At 57.8% G+C, this 23876-nt stretch overlaps 1 protein-coding gene across 1 annotated transcript in view; it reads right to left on the bottom strand.

The window, feature by feature from the left end:
• Positions 1–19180, bottom strand: part of Sgsm1 (small G protein signaling modulator 1) — a 39198-nt gene extending 20018 nt beyond the window's left edge. Inside the window, exons 1-10 of the mRNA XM_090320351.1 lie at positions 19099–19180; positions 18959–19002; positions 8210–8285; positions 6934–7096; positions 5925–6077; positions 4983–5050; positions 4643–4788; positions 4406–4537; positions 1735–1859; positions 140–207 (exon numbers count right to left, since the gene is read on the bottom strand). Coding sequence (XP_090176477.1) covers positions 140–207; positions 1735–1859; positions 4406–4537; positions 4643–4788; positions 4983–5050; positions 5925–6077; positions 6934–7096; positions 8210–8285; positions 18959–19002; positions 19099–19117 — 994 coding nt within the window. The 5' untranslated portion in view covers positions 19118–19180. The remainder of the gene's footprint in view (positions 1–139; positions 208–1734; positions 1860–4405; positions 4538–4642; positions 4789–4982; positions 5051–5924; positions 6078–6933; positions 7097–8209; positions 8286–18958; positions 19003–19098) is intronic.
• Positions 19181–23876: the final 4696 nt, after the last annotated feature.

Here is a 23876-nt window from a genome sequence, read left to right as displayed (position 1 = left end):
TGAGGCTGTACAGGCGCCCTGGGACATCTGCTAGGTCTGGTCATCTCCTGACACTAACGAGTGGACGGGTGGGGCAGGCAGGGGCCCGAGATGCGTGTCCAGCTGTGCCCTCACTCCCCACCCCCACCGCGGTACCCACCTTGCTGGTGACAGTGCAGATAGACAATCTCCTCCAGGCGAATAGTCATGGCGTAGTCCCAGTAGACACTGGAAGAGAAGGGGTGGGGGAGGCTTGAGGGCGGCCTGCTGACCTCTGTGGATGACCCGCCCCTCCCCACCCCCCAGCACTCCTGATGTCTGTCTCCCTTTGCTCTCCCAGCACCTCCACCTCAGACCATGTGGACGCCCTAACACCCAGAATGGCCCATCAGCAGACACTGTCTGGTCCTGAGCACAGCAATGCCTGCAGGGAAGATCCTGGGACCAAGCAGAGCCATGGAGGCTCATGAGGCTGATGCACCAGTGACTGACGGGAGAAGCAGCTCCTAGAGGCCTGGAGACATCCAGGATGGTGACAAGGACGGAATTCCTTGAGACTAAAAGACCTCCAGTGCCTGGATCCATCCATGCCTGAAGCCTACCCACACCCCCATCCCCCCAGGTTCCTTCAGGTCGTGTGAACTGATGTTTACAGCAGCTTGAGCCTCGTTTTCTGTCACCGGCATCTCCTTTTCCTCCACGCTGTCTCGTGTCACCATAGCCACTCAGAGGCTTGGACCTCCCAGGTCCCGGTGGCTTGACTTGAAGGTTCCTTTGAGCCTCAGTTTCCTCTTCCGCCAAATGGGATCTCACAGTGTGGCTGTGGGGAGCTAGCACTAGCACTTTGGAAGGCCCAAGTCAGAAAAAGGTCCTTGGGACACAGCTTCTGTGAGCCTGTATGTGGCTGGACACACAGCAAAAGGACACACCGGGGACAGTGTGGAGCAAGGACCTGAACCCACAGCCCCCATCTTCCTGTGTCCTCATTGGTCCTTGTCCCAGTATGGTGCGAGGGGAGATAGTTCAGCCAGGTGCTAGTGGCTCACGCCTGTAATCCCAGCTATTCAGGAGCCTGAGAACTGAGGATCACAGTTTGAAGGCAGCCCGGGCAGGAAACTTTGTAAGACTTTTATCTCCAATTAATCACCAAAAAAGCGAGGAGTAGAGCTGTGTCTGAAGTGACAGAGCTCCAGTCTTGGGTGAAATAGTTAAGGGGCAGAGGCCAGGCCCCGAGTTCAAGCCCCAAGACTGGCATGCAACGTGCGCGGGCACACACACCCACGCGCGCGCACGCGAACACACACACACACACCCAACTCCTTGGGGAGGAGGGGCTGTGGGCATCTGATGAGAGTCCAGATCGTCCCGGACATTGCTGCCCTGGCCCTTGGGAGCTGCAGCCTGGTGGGCGGGGACCAAGTAGACAAGGAGGAGGGGATGAGGGTCTGGCATCCCAGGACTCTGAAGTCTGGGGGTGAGGAGGAGATGGTTGAGTTGCCAGGCTGGTCACATGACTACGGACACACAATGGCCACCAAAGAGATTCAGGGTTCGTGGGATCCAAAGGTAGCTGGGTAGTGGGGAAAGAGCCGAAGCTGAAACTGGAGATGAAGAAATCCCGGGCCAGGGCACCTCCCCCATGGCAGGGTCTTTGTGAGGAACCACAGAGCTGAGCTATCCCAGCTTCTACCCACCAGTGCTGTCAGCACTGCCTACCCAAAGCAGAGCACACACCTGTAAGAGCCCCACTCCTACCTTCTCTCATAGTCTAGGTCCCCCATGGACCCGTTCATCAGTTGGTTAGGCGTCCACTTCAGGGTCATGATGTCCGCCGTCTGGTGCAGGGACAGGTAGCCCGGCACAGCCTCCATGTCATCTCTCTGCAGAGACAGGAGCCACTCAGGCTTGGCTACCTGCCGGTGGTAGCAGAGGCACTGGTCCCACTGGCTCAACCACGAGGCATCGAAGCCTCGTGGCTGGCTTGCTGGGCCTTCTCCATGATGAGCACAGCCACCTGTGGTGGGTCTGCACGATGGCCCAGCCCCATGGCACCCACACCCCTTGTCTGAATCACCTGGGGTGCAGGCACTCTGCACCAGCCAGGGGCTCAGTCTCCAAGCCACAGAATGAGGCATGGCTCTCGGCCAGTCCCCAGGGAGAGAGGTGGCATCGAAGGCAGGTGCAGCCCCAGCACTGGCCTTCAGGAGCCCCTGCCCTCAGGCTGCTCTGCTTTCTCAGCTGTGTGTGTGGTGGGGGAACTGCCACTATCACCCATACAGAAAGATGGCAGCCCGATGCCAAATCCTCCACCTCAGGCAGCCACCAACCATCCACTGAATGTGAACCAAGGGGATGCCAGTGCATCCTGGCCACGTCACGCTCTCAGAGGAGCCCGTGTGCTCCCAAGAAGGGAGCCCCATCCATCCTGGGAAGCTGGGGCCGGGTGCCACCCTTGCCCTGTCACTAACGTGGTGGTAGGCCCTGGCACCCACCGCTCAGCCAGAGCTCTGCCCCAGGTCACTCCCTCACGCTTCTGCGTGAGGCTGTGATGTTTCATGTCTTTAAAGCCATGTGATTCCACTTCAAAGCGACAGGTGACAGCCGCACCCACTGAGAGACTGGGCGCAGAGCAGCCTCTGGAGTGAAGAAGGAACACATCCCCGCTCTGTGGATGACCACAGAGCAGCAGCCCGGAGCTGCACAGAGCGCAAACCTGAGCCTGAGGCCTGGCCAGAGTGGCTCAGCTCCCTCCGCTCTCGGGTTCAGAGATCACCAAACTTCCCATGCCAAGGGACTGCCAGGGACCTGTCTTTGCTTGTGGGGGCCACGCGGTCAACTCTGCCACCACAGCCTGGAAGCAGTCATGGGCAATGCAGGATCTAATGATCGTGCCTGTGTTTCAATAAAACTTTATTTACAAAACCAAGTGGAGGACCCCCAACACGGTTTGTCAATGCCTGGGGTCATCAGTGACTGAAACTATGACCGCTGAGCTGAGCGCTCTCATGCTCCCTCCTACCAGAATCCAATCATCATGCGGGCCATGGAGACAGACACTTCCTGAGAGCAGGAGCTGAGTGCACTGCGCCCCACCAGGCCCGGGAGCCTGGCCAGGTGCCAGAGTAAAGACGGTGACTACGCCACGGCCACAGCAGGTGGTGAATGAAATCATTAACCCTGCTCACCTCCACAGGCTTCAACGTGGCCAGGTAGAACAGGTCCTGCCTGTGAGGGCTGTGGGGCTTATGTGACTTAACACAGCCCAGAGCATTCACACAGTGCAACTCCCGGCAGACACCAGCCTGCCACATACGTGCCACTTACATCTATCACACAGCAGGCCTGAGTAAAGGTTTGGGGGTGTCATCCCCTGGGGGGGTAGACAGGAAGTGGAGGGATAGGAAATCAATGGACAATAGACTGGAGCAGAACGTGGAGATGATGGGCAGAGGGCAGATGCAACGCCAGGCAGATGCCTGGACAAGGGGGAGTGGGTACACAGGTGAAAAAATGAGTGGGCTAGAAAGCAGAAGAGAGTGGACTGGCTGCTTAGCCAACTGGAGAAGTTATCAGCAGGTGGACAGGTGAGTGAATGGCTAGATGGGTGGGTAGATGAATAATGAGTGGACATTTTGGCAGACGGATGTCTGAAAGGTGGATGGCTAGATGGACGGAGTTACTGAAAGATGGATGAATGAAGATGACGAGTGGATGGATGGATGGATGAATAACAGACTGGCAGATGGATGGATGGGTAGGTGGGTGGTTAGATGAATGGATGAATACACTGATGGTAGGTGATGGGTGGAGTTATTGGGGAGTGGGCGAATGGAGAGATGAATGGGCAGGTGGTCAATGGATGAACGGATGAGCACACTGGCAAGTGGCTAGACAGGCGGATGTCTGAATTTATTGGCAGATGGATGGCTAGAAGAGTGGGTGAGTAGATGAATGGATGTGTTGGCAGATGGATACATGGATGGATAGATAGATGAATGCACGGGTGGATAGATGAACAGATGGATGGGCAAGATGAATGGATGGGTGATGGATGGGTAGGTGTGTGGATGTGTGGATGGATGAATGAATAGGTGGATGGATGGATGGATGGATGAATGGATGGATAGATGGATGGATGGATAGATGGATGGATGGGGTGGATGGATGGATGTGTGGATGGATAGATGGGTGTATGAGTGGATAGACAGATGAGGATAGCTGCATGTGTTAGTGGATAGATAGATGAATGGATAAATGGATGAGTGGGTAGACAGTTAGATGGATAGATGGATGGATGGGCGGGTGAGTGACAGGATGAACAGATGTATGAATGGATGGGTGAGTAGAGGAACAACCTGTAGCCAGAGGAAAATCCCTATCTCCAGCCCAGATCCAGACCCTCAAAGCGAGGCCTTTGGGGGCTCACCGGCTGGACCAGGACGTTGTTCTTGCCATAGAGCAGGGTGGCGCGAGAGTTCTGGTGCAAGGACTCCACGTAGTCCCGGGCAGAGAGGGATGGCCGGTCGTCCATACTGCCACTTGAGTGCCTCTTCTGTATCTGGTACATGGAGAGACATGGAAGGACAGCTCTCGAGTGACCTTGGGTGGGAGCTGGGGTGACTGGCTCTGCTGCCCGCCCAGGCCCCTGCTGCCCGGCGCTCACACAGAGAGCCGGCCGCTTGGTGGGTGAGTCCTGGCGCAGGTGCGAGCTGTGGATGCGATGCCTCTGGACCAGCTCGTCGGCTGAAGGGTCCGTCCAGAAGTGGTCAGCGGTCTTCATCCTGGTGTACTCCAGGGCACAGGGCCCCACTGCGGAGCAGACCGGCAGGGGACTTGCAGGCACTGGATGTCCCCCCAGCTCACTCTCCTCCCCAGAGTCACACAGAGAAGACATAAGAAAGACACCCCCAGGCTGGTGGGCAGGCTCCAGTGGGCTGGGTGGGAACAAGAGGGGGTCCCTAGGAGACGCTGCCGAGGTCCCAGGCCGGGCCCCAGTCACTTACCCAGCAGGGACGCCAGGATGGGGCCGTCCACGGGGTCCGTCAGAAGGGCCTCCTTCTCATAGTACTTGCTAGCAGCAGGGAAGGAAAGAGGAGCAGGTGTGCATGGCGGCCAGCAGGGGGCACACTTCCCTACTAGTCTCCTGGCTGCTGCTTGGAGCCTGGGCAGGGAGTGGAGGGTGGAGGGGGGCGGGAGGCGGTGCCAGGACCAGGCAGAGTATGGCACTCAGTCTGCATTCGCTAATGGTCATCACGAGAGTGGCAGGGACAAGGAGCAGGTGGCTGCGTGGGGAGGCAGGCTAACTCCATCTCAACTTCTCGGGTGCTGGTGAGGTGGGGAGTGGGGGGCGAGGAGGGGGCTTCCATCACCGAGGCAAAGAGATGCTGCTTCAATGAGCTGCCAGTGATAATGCCTGCCTGAGAGGAAGTCTAACACTGCAAAAGATCACGTGACACTACCTATGGAATGTGCACGCCACATGTTTTTGGGGTTGTTTGTCTAAATTATGGTGTGATGGTTTCCAATTCCTAGAAAACTCAATGAAGTCCAAAGACTCATAGGGTTTCTGCCCACTGCAGAAAGAGCAGTGGGCGTGGCTCAAGATGTAAAGCAGGTGTGTAGTAAGCGTGAGGCTCTGAGTTCAAATCCTAGCGCCTCCCTCTCCCCTTGCTGCCATCTACCAAGAGAGAAAACCGAGGGGGCTGAGACGTTAAGCCATGGGGCTCGCAGGACACCCACTCCCAGCCCTGACAGGAAGCGCCTGGATTGCCACTAGACACGGTCATGTTCCCAGGTTCTGGTCCAGCCCAGTTTAGCGTCAAACATCCAAGTGGCTTTTGTTCAATGGCTTTTTAAACGCCAGTAGTTTTGCTCACAAGGCTGCAATTCCCAGCACGCCCAGTGGGTGGTGGCGGAATACGTCCAGGTGTCTGTCTGTCCCTCACCTGCTGTTTTCCACAAGGTAATGAACAATTTTGTCCAGAACCTTCTCGAACAAGGCAGTGCGGATCCACAGGTGCTTGACGGCCAGTGGGGACAGGCTGGGCAGCTTTGGCAGCTTCCGCGCGTTCTCCTGCAGGCCCTGCATCTGGGTGCGCCTTCAAGATGGGGGAGAGACAGAGACTCAGGAGCAGGCCTCTCACAGGGCCAGCAGGCAGACGGACAGACACGCCCTCTGAGAAGGAAAGGGACCGCAGCTCATCACCAAGACCCCTCACAGCTCCTATAAGTCAGCCAAGAGTCAAAGATCAATTAGCCGGGTGTGGTAGTACATGTCTGCCAACCCAACCCTCGGGAGGTAGAGGCAGGAAGAGTCTAAGTGTGAGCCCGGGCTACAAAATGAGAGCCAATCTTGAAAATAAGAGGTGGCGGGGGAGAGGAGAGAGAGAGAGAAAGGACTGGAAAATGATGTCTGGTGAATGTGAAAATGGAGAAACACAGTGAAACAGACGCTTTGGTTTACCATTGAGATTCAGTCCACACACTCTTCCCCGTGGCTTTACTGTGGACAGAGGCTGTGGCCATCTGGCACATGGAACGTGGTATTGTGGCTCCCAGCTGGCTCTCATTGCTAGCCCATTGTTTCCTGGCATGAACCAGGTAGGAGACGCCCACCCAGATGCTGGGGCCACGGAGAGGAAGACCAGATGTGGCTGCCTGTTCTCGTGCGCTTATGGGGAGCCCATCGAGCAGATACTTACAAATGGCAAGAGCAAGGAGGAAATAAGCCAGCCATGGGAGAGGAGGTGGACGGAGGGCTGGGATTTACAGAGCTAGGGAAGATCTGAATAGAATGGTCAGGGCAGTGAGTACCACACGGTGTTCAGCACATGCAAAGGTCCTGAGGTAGATGAGCAGCTAACGCTTCTGAGGGTAGAGAGGTGGACTCAGGCAGGGCCTGAGGGGGTGTGATCCGTCCTGGGCTCTCCCCCCCCCCTCAAGCTCTGCACTCACGTGCTCTCGATCAGCTGCTCCAGGTCCTGGACCTTGCGGCTCAGCTCCTCGGCCGGGGGGAAGCTCTTCCCCACCTTCATGAAGAGGGCTGCGATCTTGTTGCTGCGCAGAAAGCCAGCTGCCCGCCGCCGCAGCCCGTGCAGGACGCACGCCTCCACCGCGGCTGTGGGGACATGGCGGTCAGCAGGCCCTGCCCGTCCACGCTCCAGTGCCTCTGTGTGGATCACCACCTCCCCTATACTCGGGCCACAGCTTCTGGGCCTCAGTTTCCACATCTGGACCTCAGCTGCTGAGATAATGGAAATGTACCTGGCGAGTCTTTAGTGGAGCTGGCACTTAGTGGGTGCTTTATGATTGCTAGGAAGAGAGGAGGAGGATGGGGGGAGGGTGCTGCTGGTCGCTGGGTAAAAGCCACACCCTCGTCACCGGTGCCACCCACCGCTGCTGGGGTTACAGGGCCACTGCGACTGTCTCTGCTGCTCAGGGAGAAGGGATTCATCTCAGGCCACCCAGCAAGCAAATGCTGGGGCCAGCTGGGCCTTAGTGCTCATGCCTGGAATCCTTGCTATGCAAAGTGGCTGAGATCTGGAGGATGGAGGTCCAAAGCCAGCCTGGACAGGTAAGTCCCTCAACTTCCATCTCCAATTAGGTAGCAAAAGAGCTGGCTGGGAGGCGTGGCTTTGGAGGTGGAGCACCAGCAGGGAATGAAAGTCACGGAAGAGGGTGGGGTCTGAGCTTAAGCTCCAGCACCAGGAAGAAAAACAAATAAAAGATCTTGTCTATGTCACCCAACGAGGAAGTGGCAGAGGTGGGATTTAACCAGGCCTTCCTAGATGCAAAGGGGTGAGCTGAGGTGCTAGATCCCGTGTCATGGAGTACACTCAGCCTGTGTGGGCCCCACACGTGACTCCCTGCTCTCCTAAGGGAGGAGGCCACAGGTAGCCCAGCTCTGGCCTTGCTCAGCCTCTGCTGGAAGCCCAGGGCACTGGGGAGTGTGTGTGTGTGTGTGTGTGTGTGTGGTTATCCTCACCAGCCACCCCCATGGCTAAACAAGACAGTGCTCCACCATGGACAGCGTGAGTCGGGCCTGGCTGGCCCCCGGCAGGCACAGGCGGCAGCTGGTCACTCCTGGCTGGGGAGTTACGTCCGCCAGGGCCTTGCGGGCTCTTGTGGCTTCCAGGTCCCCACCACCCAGGTGTGCTGCCCCACCTGGCCCCTGGCACCATGGGCCGGGCAGGGGTGCGCAGGGAGGGGGCCCTGCTGGGGCAGGACTCACCGCAGAAGGAGGAGATGTGGCTGCTGTCCTGATGCACGAACTTGCGGGTGACCGCCTCCTCCATGATCTGCTTCACCTGTGGGCACAGGTGTGACGGGGTGTGACCCCAGGGGACCCCGGGTGCATGGAGTCACGGGCTGCTGGCAGGTTTCCTTGTTTCTCTGGGTCTTTCTTCTGGGGCTATCTAGCATCTTCCAGACCACAGTGGCCAGGCAGCCCCCCACCCACGGGAGGATCCTACCCTCTGCGCTGGTACCTTCTGTAGGCACCCCTTCTCAGAATGTGCATCCTGGGGCCACATCTCCGCCTCCTTGCCCTCCCCACCCGGAGGGAACACAGAGTCGGCCAGTACCAGCCTAACTGCATGCTGGGAGGCAGGGCCACCAGGACAAGGCAGAGTCCAAACCCAACGGGGCGACTGCTGACAAGAGGCAGGGCTTTACTTCTCTAAGGTGACAGTGCTAGTACCTAAAACATAGTCATTCCTGTCATCTACTTAGGAGGCTGAGATCTGAAGATCACAGTTCAAAACCAGGCAGGAATGTCTCAGAGATTTTTTTTACCCCCAATTAGCCCACCGTGGTTGTCCCTAGCTTCTCCCTGGCTCTAGCTTGCCCAAGGCCAGGCCCAGGAAGGTGGCATGACGGGTTTCAGAGTTTGGGGCAGGCCCACAGGGTCTGCCAGAAGGTGGCTGGGCACATCCAATGCATAGAGTGAAGGAAATGGTTTTTTAAAGTACATTTCCAGAACGGGAGGGAACCATCAGCTGACTGCCTCACATGCAGAAGATGCCTTTGTAGTTTTTATCTGCCGAAACTGGCAAAATCGGTGCTATAGACTGAATTGCCAAGCCTCAGCTCACAGTCTCCTTTGCTTTTGTTTTTATGTACCAGTACTGGGGCTTGAACTCGGGGATTTTAACTCTTGCTTGGCTTTTTTTTTTCTCTTAAGATCAAAGCTGGTGCTCTAGGACTTGAGCTACAGCTCTACTTCCAGCTTTTTTGTTAGTTATTTGGAGATAAAGAGTCCCATGGGGTTTTCTTGCCTAGGCAGGCTTCAAACCTTGGTCCTCAGACGTCAGTATCCTGAGTAGCTGTGATTTCAGGTGTGAACCACCCCACCCTAAGTTCTCATGTTTAAGTCTGAAGAATGTAAAAGAAAAGGGACCCAGGCGCAGTGGCTCGCACCTGTAATCCTAGCTACTCAGGAGGCTGAGATCTGATGATCAAGGTTCAAAGCCAGCCTAGGCACTAAAGCAGGTGAGACTCTTATCTCCAATTAATCACTAGAAAACCAGAAGTGGCGCTGTGGCTCAAGGGGTAGGGCAGTAGCCTTGAGCTGAAGAGCTCAGGGACAGCACCCAGGCCCAGAGTTCAAGCCCCACGACAAAAAAAAAGAGAAATATAATTTTTTTTTTTTTGCCAGTCCTGGGCTTGAGCTCAGGGCCTGAGCACTGTCCTTGGACTTTCTCAAGGTTAGAGCTCTACCGCTTGAGCCTCAGCACCACTTCCGGCTTTTATCTATGTATGTGGTACCGAGGAATCGAACCCGGGTCTTCATGCATGCTAGGCAAGCACTTTAACCACTAGGCCAAACTCCCGGCCCCAGAAATATAATTTTTTAAGGGTCAACGTAATAGACTAGGCCACAGGGGCCCTTGAAGACCCCCCACCCCATGCAGGGGCCCACGGTGGCTGCCGAATCCTGAGTCACCCTTCCACGTCCCTCCTGTGTGGTTGGCACTTGATGGGCGGAGAGCAGGACAACAAGGGGGTGACTAATGATGAGCCAGCACTCAGCTGGCAGTGGAGCCCTGGGGCGCCCTGTCCCCTTTTCTAGGAGATTGGCAGAGAAGCCAGGAGCCTGGTGGATGCCAGAGGCCTTTGTGGGGAGGAGGACCGGAAGCTCCTCCCCATCCCCCAACCCACAGCCACTGGAGTGTGAGGTGGGGACAGTGGGGTACAGTCCTCTGGCCCTGTGGAGCCCTTTGCAGCCTGACACCCAGGGGGTCCACATGGGCTCACAGAGGTGGGCTCACCACACACGGGAACAAAACCATCAGCCAATCACCCAGCCTGTCCCCAGCGTCTCTCACACGTCTCTCACATATCCAGCCAGACGGAACTCGCAGGTGGGTAAACAGGAGGTGCTCTCAACAGCCAGGAGCAAATAACCCGAGTGCTTGGGGGAGGATGGGGGGGTGGGGGAGGGTGTGCTGGAGGAGGGGTCAGTTCAAGCTGGATTTTCTTGCCTCCATTTCCCCCAACTCCATAAAAGGGAAGTCAAGGCTCCCCACCCCCAGCTGTTCCTACAGAGTCCTTGGGAGCTCAAGGAGGGGAGAGGTGTGAGCTCCAGGGAGCAGGGACAAGCAGAGCTGGTGGCCTTTCAATGTTTAACTTGCTCTGGGCGTGTGGCAGGGGTGGAGCACAAGGTAGCCCCAGAGCACTGAAGGGAACAGACGGTGGGGGGGAGGAGGGGGGAGGAATGGCCCTGCCTTGCCAGCTGTTTGCAAACCCTAGAGCCAGAGCCAACACCCACCACATGGGCACCAACACCCATTTCCGGCCTAGCAGGCAGGAGCTGGCACAGCCGACTCCTCCCCAGGTCCTCTGCTTACCCACGCTAAGAGGGTGACATTAATTTCTGCCTCACAGTTGCCTCTGGAGGCAAGCAGCCACAGACCTAAAACCTTTTTTAAAAAGGCAGAAATGTGGAGGTTTTCTTTTTTCGTTTTTTCTTTCTTCTTTCTCACCCTGGTTTCCTAGGTAACCCTTCACAACTATGGGAACAGTCTCCTGGGACTGGGCACGTGACACCGTGGACGCTTTCGGGAGGAGTAGTGCGTAAGCACCACGCCTTTTAAACAGGCATCTGAGCACATGTGGGCTTGGCATCTTGGGGCGTGGGGGGGGGGACTGGAAACAGCTCCCCTTCAACACAGAGAGACCACCATCAACTTCATTCTGATGTCTGGGCCTTTTTTTAAAAAATCATTATGGAGGCAGTGGCTCAAGCCTGTAAGTCCAGCCACTTTGGAAGGCAGAGATGGAAAAGGTCATGGTTTGGGACCCTCCATCCTAACCAACAGCTGGGTGTTCATGCCCGTCATGAACGTGAGCACGCAGGAATAGGCCCTTTTCATGAAAATCACCATCATGAGGCTGGGTTCCCGAGGCTCACACCTGTAATCCCAGCTACTCAGGAGGCTGAGAGCTGAGGATCGCTGTTGAAAAGTCTGTGAGTCCCTTATCTCCAGTTAACCACCAGAAAAACAGAAGTGGCGCGGTGACGTCAAGTGGTCGAATGCTAGCCTTGAGCTGAAGAACTCAGGGACAGCGCCCAGGCCTTTAGTTCAAGCCCCATGACCAACAAAAAGAAAAAGAAAAAGAACCATCCTGAACAGGAGCCAGAGGCAGAGCCTGGTTGGTTCCCAGCACCAGGTGGCAGATGCCCCTGCTCCCTCGGCCCTCTGAGTGTCTGCTCCTGGGGCCCGGGTCCAGCAACCCCTAAAGCCCACCTCTACCCTGGGTCCCCCCAGTACACCTGACCATGCCCTGACCATGCCCCGAGGAAGGTCTCCAGGAGAATGGTGCCCAGAAACAGAACCATCCTACTTCCTTACAATGCCTCCACCCTGCAGAATCAACTCCACCTGGCTCTGCCAAGGCGAAGCTACAGACAGGAGAGACTCATGGTTGTTAGGGACTGGCCGTTGCTAGGGACCCACTGTTGCTAGGGACCACTGTTGCTAGGGCCTGGCAGGGGGTGATAGTGAAAGACATTCCCCCACCCAGCCCTCCTCTGTGTCACCAGCCAATCCTAGGTGGCTGATAACAGATGCTAACAGCAGACTCAGAAAGCTTTCTTGCTCCTGGCTGGTATCCGACCACTGGAGCCATGCCTCCAACCTGAACTGTTTTTTCTTTTTTGGGGATCGTAGGGCTTGAACTCAGGTCCCAGGCACTGTCCCTGAGCCTCCTGTGTTCAAGGCTAGTGCTCTACCACATCAGCCATAGTGCCACCTCTGGATTTTGGATAGTTCATCGGAATCTCACAGGGACTTTTCTGCCCAGGCTGGCGCCAAACTATGATCCTCAGAGCTCAGCCTCCTGAGTAGCTGGGAATATAGGCATGAGCCACTGGCACCCTGCCAGGCTGGATTTTGCTGGTTCCCTGGAGAGGGAGCCCCTGTGACTTCTTCGTCCTGGCTGGCAGTGACCCAGGATCCTGGAGGAAGGAGGACAGGTGTGAGCCCTGCCCTGCCCTGATTTAAGAGCAGCCTTCTAAATTGCTCTTCCCCCACCCCCAGAGTGACCAGCAGGGAGCCTGAGGTGGAGGGGGGCTTCTCAGATCAAAGCCCTCCCTATTACCTCCACAGGGGGACATCTGTGACCACAGGTCACAGAGGACAACCTCTCCCTCAGCTGAATCCTCCTCATCCCTGCCTGCTTGCTTTCCCAGATGCTGCCGGCCGCTTCCTGTCTCAATACCTCTGCTCAACCATTCCCAGCCCTGCAGGCAACATCAAGAAGCTATGGCAGGGTCAAGGAAGGACACTTTCTCTAAGAAGTCCACCATGAATGCCGCCTTCTCCTTCCTCCTGTACCTTCTCCTCTAGTTTGGAGCTGGTTGTGCCTCTTCACCCTTTCTTGTTGGTGCCTCCTCCCTAGCACTTGTGCCTGTCTGCGTCTCCTGGGGCCTGGTGGAGCAGGAGGTCAGCAAACGCTGGCATGGATGACAGGCAGGTGCACGACAGGGAAAGCAAGGTCGGGAGACGGACGGCAATAATGCAGGGTGTTAGGAAATCCTTCCCACGCCTTTCCCGCCCTCCCAAGTTAATGGTTTACGGCTGGCTGTGTGTGTGCTCTTGCCAGCCTGCCCTGATGAGGAAGGGTGGTCAGGGGCTACAGTAGTCCTTGGCTCCCTGTCCAGACAACAGGGGTGCTTGGCTCTGAGCATGGCCTGAGAGCACAGTGCCTGAAATGAGGTTCTCACCCTGCTCTGCCCTCCCCTGGAGCCCGAGTGGGGACAGAGTCAGGAGGCCATCCTGGCTTTCCTCCCTACAGCCCATCTTCCCACGCTGGCCCCACCCTCCCCCTTCATGCCTGCCTAGCATGCATGCAGCCCTGGGTTCAATTCCTTGGTACCACATCCACAGGGAAAAAATGCTGGAAGTGGTGCTGTGGATCAAGTGGTAGAGTGCTATCCCCGAGGAAAGCCCAAAGACAGTGCCCAGGTCCTGAGTTCAAGCCCCAGTACTGGCTCCCCACCAAACACAAAATTACTGAGTCTTTGAGTCTTTCCTACCCCCTGTAATTATTTATTTTTCAGCAGTACCAGGGTTTGAGCTCTGGACTTTCTGATTGTTAAAGTAGAACCTCTGTCATTTGTGTCACGTCTCCAGCCCTTTCGCTCTTTGATTTTCAGACAGCGTCTTGAGCTAACTCTGACAGCCTCCATCTACAAATCTCCTAACTGCTGCCTCTCTGGCAGCTAGGATGATGATCGGGCTCTGCCTGGCCCAGCTCCAAGTTTAATTGGAGAAAGTGGCGCCAGCTGAGTTTGGGCAGTGGTCCTCGTGAAATGGAGCTGTCCAGCCTCGTCTGTTTAGGAAACAAGAAGGGAAGGTTCAGAGCAGGGGCCTGCCAGAAGGCCCACAAAGTGCCAGGGGCAGAGCTGGAACTAAGATTCAGCCCCCATTTTTTTCCAGTCCTGGGGTTTGAACTCAAGGTCTGAGCACTGTCCTTGAGCTTTCTCAAGGCTAGAGCTCTACCACTTGAGCCACAGCACCACTTCTGGCTTTTTCTATATATGTGGTACTGAGGGATTGAACCTGGGTCTTTGTGCATGCTGGGCAAGCACTCGACCACTAGGCCACACTTCTGGCCCCTCAGCCCCCAATTATTTTTTTATGATAGTCCTGGGGTTTAAACTCTAGGCCTGGGCACTGTCCCTGAACTTCAGGCTTAAGGCTAGTGCTCTAGCACTTGACCCACAGCTCCATGTCTGGCTTCCATTTTCTTTGGGGGGGGTGTTTAATTGGACTTTCCTGCTCTGGTTGGTTCCAGTCATGATCCTCAGACCTCAGCCTCCTGTGTAGCTAGGATGACAGGTGTGAGCCACCACATCCAGTCAGATCCGGCCTCCTCACATCTCATCTCATCCCATCAGCTGGAGGGGGGACCATCAACCTCCAGGCACAGAAGTCTCTGTCCCTAGCTGACAAGACCATCTGGGGCTGCTGTGGGGAGCAGCAGGCGGAAGCCAGAGAGCCAGGCCTGCCTGCCCGCCTTGCTGCTCATACATGGACCCAGGGCCTATCCCAGTCTCAGCCCAGCACTAGCTCTCGAGATCTGCAAGCTACCTTTCCAGGGCCCTGGCAAAAGCATCGCAATAGCCAACTCCCGTTGGTTTCCGCTTTAGGAGAAAATCTGAAAGTGGAAGTTCTGAGTGCCAACATGATGCTGCAGTGGCATGCCCCTAGCCTGGCCCCCAAAGGCAGGCCCACTGAAGACACATGTCTGGGGAGTCCCATTTCAGCTTCCGTCCTGGCCCCAAGATGTCGTATTATGCAGATATGCATATGCGCTTCAGGACCCTGGACAGCACCCCAGGCCTCTTCCTGGGGCGCAAGGGAGCAAACCCAGCTGCAATACCCCAAATGTGGGCAGAGGGAAAACATCCCCTAGGCTGGGCTTCCAGTCCAGCCAAACACTTCTCTGTATTTATCTGAAACTCAGGTTTAGTAGGGTGGCCTGTATGTTACCTACACCCCGGTTAACACGTCCCTCGTCCTTTATGATGATACTGAGGTGGGCCAGGTATAACGGTCCTGTACCTGTAATCCCAGCATGTGGGAAGTCCAGGCTATGATGTGTGCCAAGAACAAAATAACCCCCCCCCCCAAATAAAACACACAAGGAAAAAAAGAGGCCTGGCTACAGTAGGACCCGAGTTGCCATGGAAACACTTACGGGTTTCCATCCCTCGCCTGGAGGTCAGCAGCTGCCACAAGGGGATCACAATGCCGCCCTCTCTGCCAGCCAGCTCCGGCTCACTAACTGTGGTTTCCATGATGACATCACTGCAGACTAGCCTTCTCCAGGCCTCTTCCAGGTCCCATCTGCCCACCCTCCCCCCTTCCTCCCCGTCAATTACAGGGGCCTCCAGGCCCCATATGTGGGAGGCAGGGAAGCAAGGCAGTTAGTCTCTTGGCTCCCATTTATCGAGGCAGGCACAGCGTGTGGCTGGCTCCTTTCATGGCCATTGCCATAGCAACGGCAAGCTGGTCTGGTGCCCTCCCGCCACCCAGAGAACCAAATCACAAGGAAGAGGTGGCCAGTGGGGCTGGGCAGAGGCCACTTAGGGGGCCGGCCACCCTGTCCCCTACTTTCCTTTGCTGGTCCACAGGGACCAGAAAACAACCACCATCACTAACCACAACACCCCGGCCCTGGAGAGGCTTGGGCAAAGCTGGCATTTCCTGTCCAGATAATGGACACACCAGCACTGCCCAGGCAATGGCTGACCCAGGCGTTGTGGAGGCAGAGGAGGGGTTGGTCCACCTCCAAGGCCATGGCCTCTGACCCTAGCCCACTGCACAGCGCCAGCCACCCTGCTCTCTTCTCCACTGCTGCTGCCAGCGCCTCCCCTGGGGCCCTGTGGTTCCAGCAGGCTCTCCCCTCTCCAGTGCCCTGGAGGGGGCCACTGTGGAAGTCAGTGTGGAGCCCCCTCTCCCCAGGACCAAACATGATCCCCAAAAACATTATCGCCGTGGGACCCGTGCCAACCACTCTGGACAGACCCAGAGGAGTGTGGGGTAGTTCCCACGAAAGCCTAAGCGCCTCCAACTTCACCGTGGCTCTGTTCAGGATTGCCCAACCGCCGGCCGGGCTGGGGCACCACCCGCAGGGGAATGAATAGCGTGTGGACTATGAATTTCTTGTGGAATACCACTCAGCTAGGAGAAAAACACAAAATCATGTCATTAGCAGGTCAGGGGATGGAACAGCAGGTCCCCAGGTTGAGTGAGATGAGCAGGGTACAAACACCCTGTGTGCATGTTTTCACTCACTAGGGGGAGGGCACACTTAAAATGACCACGGCGAAGACACTGATGTTGGCAGCAGGCTCAGAGCCTGAGCCTGAGCAGAGGGTCCATCTAGTAGGGAGGGGAAACGATGTCCCTTTACAGATGCTTCACGTGCAAGGGAAGAAAGCTATCTGAAAAGCCAGGAGGAGGACGGGGAAGAGGGCCAGCAATGGCGGAGGGGGTGAATTTGTTCCAAGCGTGCGTGGGCATGAACGGAACCATCATCACAAAACCCTACACACTACCAATGGAGATGAAGTAAAAAAAATAAGATAGTAATAACACTTTTAAAAAGATGGATATGTGCCCCTTCCCCCATTGCAGAGCCTTTGACACACACAGCCGACTGGGTTGCTGTCCCAGCCCCCAAATCTTCAAATCCTTGGGAAGCCTTCGTGGGTCCTGCATGCTTGCACGTCTCCCTGTTTGGTTTTATACATTGTATGTAATATTGCATATAATATGTGGTATGTATATCTAATTATACACTGCTTTGCAGTGGAGATGGGGCCCAGGGGAATGAGAGGCAAGCAGGCCACCACTGAGTTGTACACACATCCAGCCCTGTCTGCATTCTTGGGGTGCTGATGCTCCCTGCAGACCTCCCATGCACCCCTCCCCTCATAACTACCTTCCCCACTGGCCCAGGCTCTGTGGGGCTCTGCCTCCTCCCTCAGTCTGTCTCTGTGTCAGTCCTTCGCCACCAATGGGTGCCTCCAGGCCAGACCCCAGCTCTGGTTGAGCCCACAGCTCCCTCCTAGCTCTCCAGTGGGATGCTGGGTCCTGAGGACCGTCTGGAAGGAGCTGGACACCAGGTGATTCAGTGGTCAACCCATCAGCGCTGCCCTTTGAATGAAGGCTGTGAGGGTCTTGGGAGGCCCAGGGCTCCTCTGGGCCCGGGGAAGGGGCTGGAGGATGGGGCTGAAGGATGGCCTAAAAGGGTATCCTTTACCCCAATGGCAGAGGTGCACCTTTCCAAGGAGAGAGGGAAAGCCCAATAGGGAGTTTAAAGATGGTTGACGTGCCATCTTAGTACCACTTCTCTCTGAGCCCCAACATTGCTATCTGCACACTGGACCCGACATCATCCACACTTGTGTAGAATGAGCCTGTGTGTCATATGGGATCAGGACAGAGACTTGCTCTGGGGTTCCCCAGACCCTCCTCTGCCTCTCCTTGTCTGGGGGGCTCTCAGGCATTCACACCCTTTCCTCAATAAATTTGCCACCACTGGCCTCTTTCTGAATCTTGTCTTCTAATCTCGGATCCAGTTTCCACAGGTTCCCCCAGCCGCCCCTCCCCACCAAGCAGAGTGATGGGGCACCTCTGAGCTGGCTTGGGCCACCAGACTGGTGGAATTGCTCAAGGCAAACCCCACAGCTTACCCCTCCCACCCCAGCGGGGAGGCCGCAGGCCTGGACTTCTGGTCAGCGGGTCAGCACAGCCAGCCCCTTCTCTGCCTGCTCCGTAACTAAGCCTGGCAGGGCAGACACTGGGAGGGATGTGCGTGTTTGGGGGAGCTGGTAGCAGCCCTGGGACCAGGGCAGCAGTTGGCCCTCTCCCAGGTCTCTGCAGACTCCTTCCACCCGCACCTGCCCTTTCAAATGAACCAACCAACCACATCCTCAAAGGGGAGCCACGGGAGCTCCAGCACGGATCCCAGGGGCGCCTGTTACCTCCGGCTGCAAACGAGCAAAACCGTGGCAGGGGTCCAACCTCACCTAAGTCACACAAGGCGGGGGTTCTATGGACTCCTCAGAGAAGTCCCCACAAGGCCAAGGCCGGGCTGAAACTTCCAGACCTTTCGGAGGGACGCCCCCCCCCCGCGTCTTGTTTGTTCTCTTATCAGAAGCAGCGGGACGTGGAGCTGCTGCTTTGCACAAAACGGGACGTGCCGCACACGAGGCACACCCCCTCGCCCCCTGCTCCGCGCCCGCCGCGCCCGGCAGCCGCGGGGCCTCGCCAGGGACGGCGCGGGGAGACCGGCTGGGGCCAGGCCGCCACGGGGACGACGCCATTCCAGGTTGGGAGCTGAGGGCAAAGCGGGCCGGGTGGCGGCCGGGCCCCGCAGGGGGTCCCCACGCGTGCCTCCCGCGTGACCGCCGGGCGCGCAGACAGGACCGCACCGCGGTCTAGACGCGCCGGCGCACGCATCCGGGGCTCGCCCCGCCCCCGCGGGGGCCCGCAAGGCCGCCCGGCCCGACCCCGCCGCCCCGGCCCGACCCCGCCGCGCCGCCCCGGCCCCGACCCCGCCGCGCCGCCCCGGCCCCGACCCCGCCGCCCCGGCCCGACCCCGCCGCGCCGCCCCGGCCCCGACCCCGCCGCCCCGGCCCGACCCCGCCGCGCCGCCCCGGCCCCGACCCCGCCGCGCCGCCCCGGCCCCGACCCCGCCGCGCCGCCCCGGCCCGACCCCGCCGCCCCGGCCCGACCCCGCCGCGCCGCCCCGGCCCCGACCCCGCCGCCCCGGCCCGACCCCGCCGCGCCGCCCCGGCCCCGACCCCGCCGCCACGGCCCCGACCCCGCCGCGCCGCCCCGGCCCCGACCCCGACCCCGCCGCCCCGGCCCCGACCCCGCCGCCCCGGCCCGACCCCGCCGCGCCGCCCCGGCCCCGACCCCGCCGCCCCGGCCAGACCCCGCCGCGCCGCCCCGGCACCCACCTCCTTCTTCACGGTGCGCAGCAGCCGCTGGCGGGTCTCGGCCTCTGGGGGACGAGCGGGGCGGCGCGGGTCAGCGGCGTGGGCCGAGGGGCCCGAGGGGGCCCCGCCGTCCCCCCAACGCCCCGCGCGCCCCGCCTTACCCGCGGGGACCGTGGCCATGGCGCCCGGCTTCGGTCTGTCCTTCGCACGGCTCCGGAGGCTCCGGCTCGGTTCCCGGTGAGGCGGCCGTGCGGGGGCGGGGCGGGGCCGGGGCGCGGGGCGGGGCCTGGCCAGAGTAGGGGCGGGGCGGGGCCGGGGCGCGGGGCGGGGCCAGGCGTGAGGGGGGCGGGGCGGAGGCTCGCGGGGGGCGGGCCTGGCCAGAGTAGGGGCGGGGCGGGGCCGGGGCTCGGGGCGGGGCCAGGCGTGAGGGGGGCGGGGCGGAGGCGCGAGGGGGGCGGGGCGGAGGCGCGAGGGGGGCGGGGCGGAGGCTCGCGGGGGGCGGGGCCTGGTGCCGACGTCACGGCCATCCTCGGATCTCCGCCTCTGGAGCAGCAGGGAGGACGGGCGGGACCCACCGGCGCCCAGATTTCATCTTTCATGAACACTGGGGTGAGTGCAAGGTAGCAAAATTTAAGATTTACGTTATTAAGGTAGCCATCTTGACCTTCCAGGCTCGGGTTCTCGGCCTGAGGAATCACGAAGCCCGTGGGAAGTGGGCGAGGGGGAGGGGAGGGGGGAGGATGGTGGTGCTGCCTGGGATTCTGCAGTCCAAGAGGGAAGCCCTCTCTCCCCAGGGCCAGGCCTGGGCAGGGCTCTGGCTGCTCCGGGAGGGAGGAAGAGGGAGCGGGAAACAGGAGGAGTGCGGGGGGGGGGAGGGAAGGCGCAGGGAGGGAGGGAGGGAAGAGGAGAGGGAGGCAGAGGGTAGGGAGGAGGAAGGAGGGGCGGAGGGAAGAAGGGGGAGGAATGAGGAAGGACCCGGAGGGCGTGGGGATGAGGGGGGAAAGGTGGAGGAGGGGAGGATAAGGAGAAGAGGAAAGGGGGAGGGGGAGGGAGAAAGGGAAAAGGATGGGTGGAGGGAGGGAATGGGGGGAGGAGGAGGCACGAGGGCGGGGAGGGAGGGGAGAGGGAAGGGGCGGGAGGGAAAAGAGGGAGGAGAGGGAAGGGAGAGGGAGGAGGCGGGGAGGAGGCCGCGCCCTCGGGGGGAGGCGTTCTAGCCGGAGGGCGGGACCAGGCCCTGCTTCTCCACCGAGCGGTGACAGGGATGGTGGCCGAGCTCGGATGGAGACCTCGCGGCCCGCGCGCCGTCCCGGGCCTCTGCGCGGCGCCCGGGCCCCGCGGACGCGAGCGCGGGGCGGGATCCGCGCGACAGCGCGGGGAGGAAGACCCGGGAGGCCCGCGCGGGGCGGCGGGGCGCGAGCCCGCGGGGCCCGGTGTCCCTTGAGAAGGCCTGCGTCCGCCACGGGGAGTCCAGTGTCCCTGGGGCCAGCCCAGAGCCCAGGCCGGCGGCCGGCCCGCCTGCCCGCCTGCCTCTGCCCGGTCTCCTCTCCCTTCCCCAGGAATTGACAAGCTTATTTTCAATGTCATACTACCCAGAATTATTCGAAGACGGCCTCAAGTTTGTCCATCAGAACGCTGTTTTATTTTTTCATAGGTTTTCATCCCCGGGGTCACACCAGCCAGGGCACAAAGTTTGCAAGAGCTGGTCTCAGCCAGCAGCAGGATACATGGGAGTGGCTGTAATTCCGGCCAGGACAGCCCAGGCCTATCAACCACCACAAAAAGTTCGTGGGACCCCATCTCAACAGAAAAGGCTGGGCCCTGTAGCATCCCTGTCATCCCAGCTATGGGAAAGAAGCATGTGTAGGAGGGTTGTAGTAGAGACAGGCTTGGGAAACTAGAGAGACCTCATCTCAGAAATGCCTACAGCCAAAAGGGCTGCAGCAATGGCTCTCAAGGGGAGTAGTTAATTGTCTGCCTAGCAAGCTCAGAGTCCTGACATCAAAAGCTCGATACTACCTCCCACCATCACCAGAAAGAACAGACTTGCCTTCTGGCCTAAGATGTGATGTCCTTTGAAAAAGCTCCACATGCGCCCTGCTGTGGTGGGGTGTCCCCTCTGTGGCCTTCATCCTGCAGTGCTTTCCTCCTGCCATCTGGTGCCCGTGCCTGCTTCTCACCCTTTCTTGAGCCCGTCTTGGCTGGGGAAGGGACAGGGGCTTCTCTGCAGCATTGTTCAGTCCTTGATTTTTAATCCAGTTGTTTGCCTGCGTCTTCTATTTTTGTGTTTATCTTTTGTCAGTCATGCGGCTTGAACTCTGGGCCTGGCACTGTCTCTGAGCTTTTCAGCTCAAAGGGAGTGCTCTACCACTTGAGCCACAGTGCCACTTCTGGTTTTCTGGTGTTTCCTTGGAATGGTGAGAGTCTCACAGACCTTCCTGCTTGGACTGGGTTTGAACTGCGATCCTCAGATCTCAGCCTCCTGAGTCGCTAGGATGATAGGTGCCTGTGTCTTTTAATTGGTAAGACACACCCCATCTGTGTGTTTGCCTATGCTCTGAGTTCTTTTCCCAGCCTTGTCCATTCCAGTGTGATTTTTTTTTTTTGTCCTGAGCTCTCCCACCCGTGCCTCCATGCCGGCTTGCTGGTGGTAAAAGGCCTTTTCCTGGGCTCTGTGCCCCCTCTGGGGGCTGGACGGTAGTGACTCCGAGGCCATGCCTGTGGTAGACTCCCCACGGGTCTACTGGGGCCGAGGCATCCGCCTGGGTAGAGCAGGGTGGCCTCTGTCCCCAGTGCCTCTTTCCACAACCAGCGGATGGAAAAGAAATTTACAACCAATGTAGAAGGAAAACATTGCACACATACAAACACACACACACACACAAAACCTCAAAACCATTAAAAGCATTTAGCTTGGCATGGTGCAACATGCCTGTAAGTCCAGCTGCTCAGGAGGATGGTGGCTTGGGTCTGCTTGGGCATAACTGGAAAAAGTAGAAAAAAAGCAAAAAGGGCTGGGCACGTGTGGCTCTAGTAGTGGAGCACCTGCCTAGCAAATGCCACCAACCCCACAGCATCTATACCACCGTTAAAACGAAAGGACTGCGGCTCACTCCTGTTCTCCTAGCTAACTCAGGGGTCTGAGATCTGAGGATCAAAACCAGCCCGGGAAGGAAAATCCTTGAGACTTATCTCCAGTGAACCCCCAGAAAACCAGAAGTGGCTCAAAGTAGAAGAGCACTAACTTTGAGCAGAAAAGTTCAGGAACAGTGCCCAGGCCCAGAGTTCAAGCGCTAGGACAGGGTCAAAAAAACAACAAAACAAAACAAAACAAACAGGGAGGAGAAGGGGAGAGGGTTGATACAGAATGTCCTGCACAGATTCATCGTTGGAAGCACACAGCCCTCCTGTGTCAGGAAACCAATAGGTACATGACCTTTTACTTCTGCACAGAAGGAGGCTCTGCCCCTCTCCTAGGGCTAGGCAGGCACCCAGGCGGGCTATTTGCTGTGTGTGTGTGTGTGTGTGTGTATTTGCTGTGTGTGGGTATATGTGTGTGTGTGTATGTGTGTTTATTTGCTGTGTGTATTTGCTGTGTGTGTATGTGTATGTGTGTGTATTTGCTGTGTGTGTGTGTATGTGTGTGTATTTGCTGTGTGTGGGTGTATGTGTGTGTATGTGTGTGTGTCTTTGCTGTGTGTATTTGCTCTGTGTGTGTGTGTGTATGTGTGTGTGTGTGTGTTATTTTCTTCAGATTTTGCAAGGAGTCTCTGATTCAGTACTCAGAGGTCTCCAGGAGGGAGATGCCACTGGCATGGGCTGGGGGTGATGGCTTAGTCAAGACCATGTAGTACTCCACAGCCAATCATAAGTGAGGGCAGGGCAGGTGCCCTAACTCCATTCTACCACCCCCCCCCAAAAAAAAACCCCACTGCTCCCTAAGGCACGGGGCGGTGTCATCCACCCCTGACATTTTGGACAATTCATTGGCCAGGATGGTCAGGCCTTATGATGCCTTGGTGATGGCTCTGCCCAGCACTGCACCCCAGCCATTGCACACACACCCGTCCTGTTCTGCTAGCATCATGTCTCACGTAACCTGTGCTCCCAGGCCAGGCAGCGGGCAACTTTGAGTCCTTCACCTATTTCCTTGATTGCATCTCTGGTATAGATAGCAAGAACATTTGCTGATTATAATAAATATAACTAATCCAATGGACATTTTCCTGTTCTTTTGGTGTTAATCCTGGGGTTTGAACTCAGGGCCTGAGTGCTGTCCTGAGATTTTTGTGCTCAAGGATGGCACTCTACCACTTGAGCTGCAGCTTCCAGATTTAAAAAATAATTTTTGGGGGGTAGTTAATTGGAGATGAGCGTCTCACTGACTTTCCAGACCGGGCTGGCTGGCTTCCAACTGCAATTCTTGCATCCCAGACTCCAGGAATTTGATTGACCATGGATTACCAAAAGGGTACTGACTCAAATCCTGCTTTCATCTGATTTCTTGGCATCCTCTGTGGAGACCCCAATTGCATCGATGTAAATATGAGCATTGAAAGAACCTTGGGGAGTGCTTGTGTCCCTGCTTTTTCTTGGGGGTGATGGTGATATCCCTATGGCATGGGATGGGAGCACCAAGGCCAGGGTGAAAGCCATTGCTGATGATATTGAGGCAGACACGTGGAAGAGTCTTGTTTTTCAGTGTGGTCCTTTCCCCTGCTCTTTCCCTTCTTTGCCCTCACCTACGAGCTGTGTAGGTGTTCAGTGGGCATCACGGCTGCATTTGTCCCACTCTTTGGAACAGTCTTAAGGTGGTCCTTGGGGCTTGGCCCGCAGGGCACTGTGTCCTTTCAGCATGCCTCACCCCAAGTTTGAGTGTGCTGGAAGAGAGCCTTGGTAGGGCAGATCGAGCCTCTGGTCTTCTGTCTCACAGGCCTCACAG

This window comes from Megascapheus bottae, chromosome 28, assembly GCF_031878675.1.
Source record: "Megascapheus bottae isolate mThoBot1 chromosome 28, mThoBot2.hap1, whole genome shotgun sequence".
NCBI lineage: Eukaryota > Metazoa > Chordata > Mammalia > Rodentia > Geomyidae > Megascapheus > Megascapheus bottae.
The sequence above is the reverse complement of the archived record's forward strand: the minus strand, read 5'-3'. Positions and strand labels throughout refer to the sequence as shown.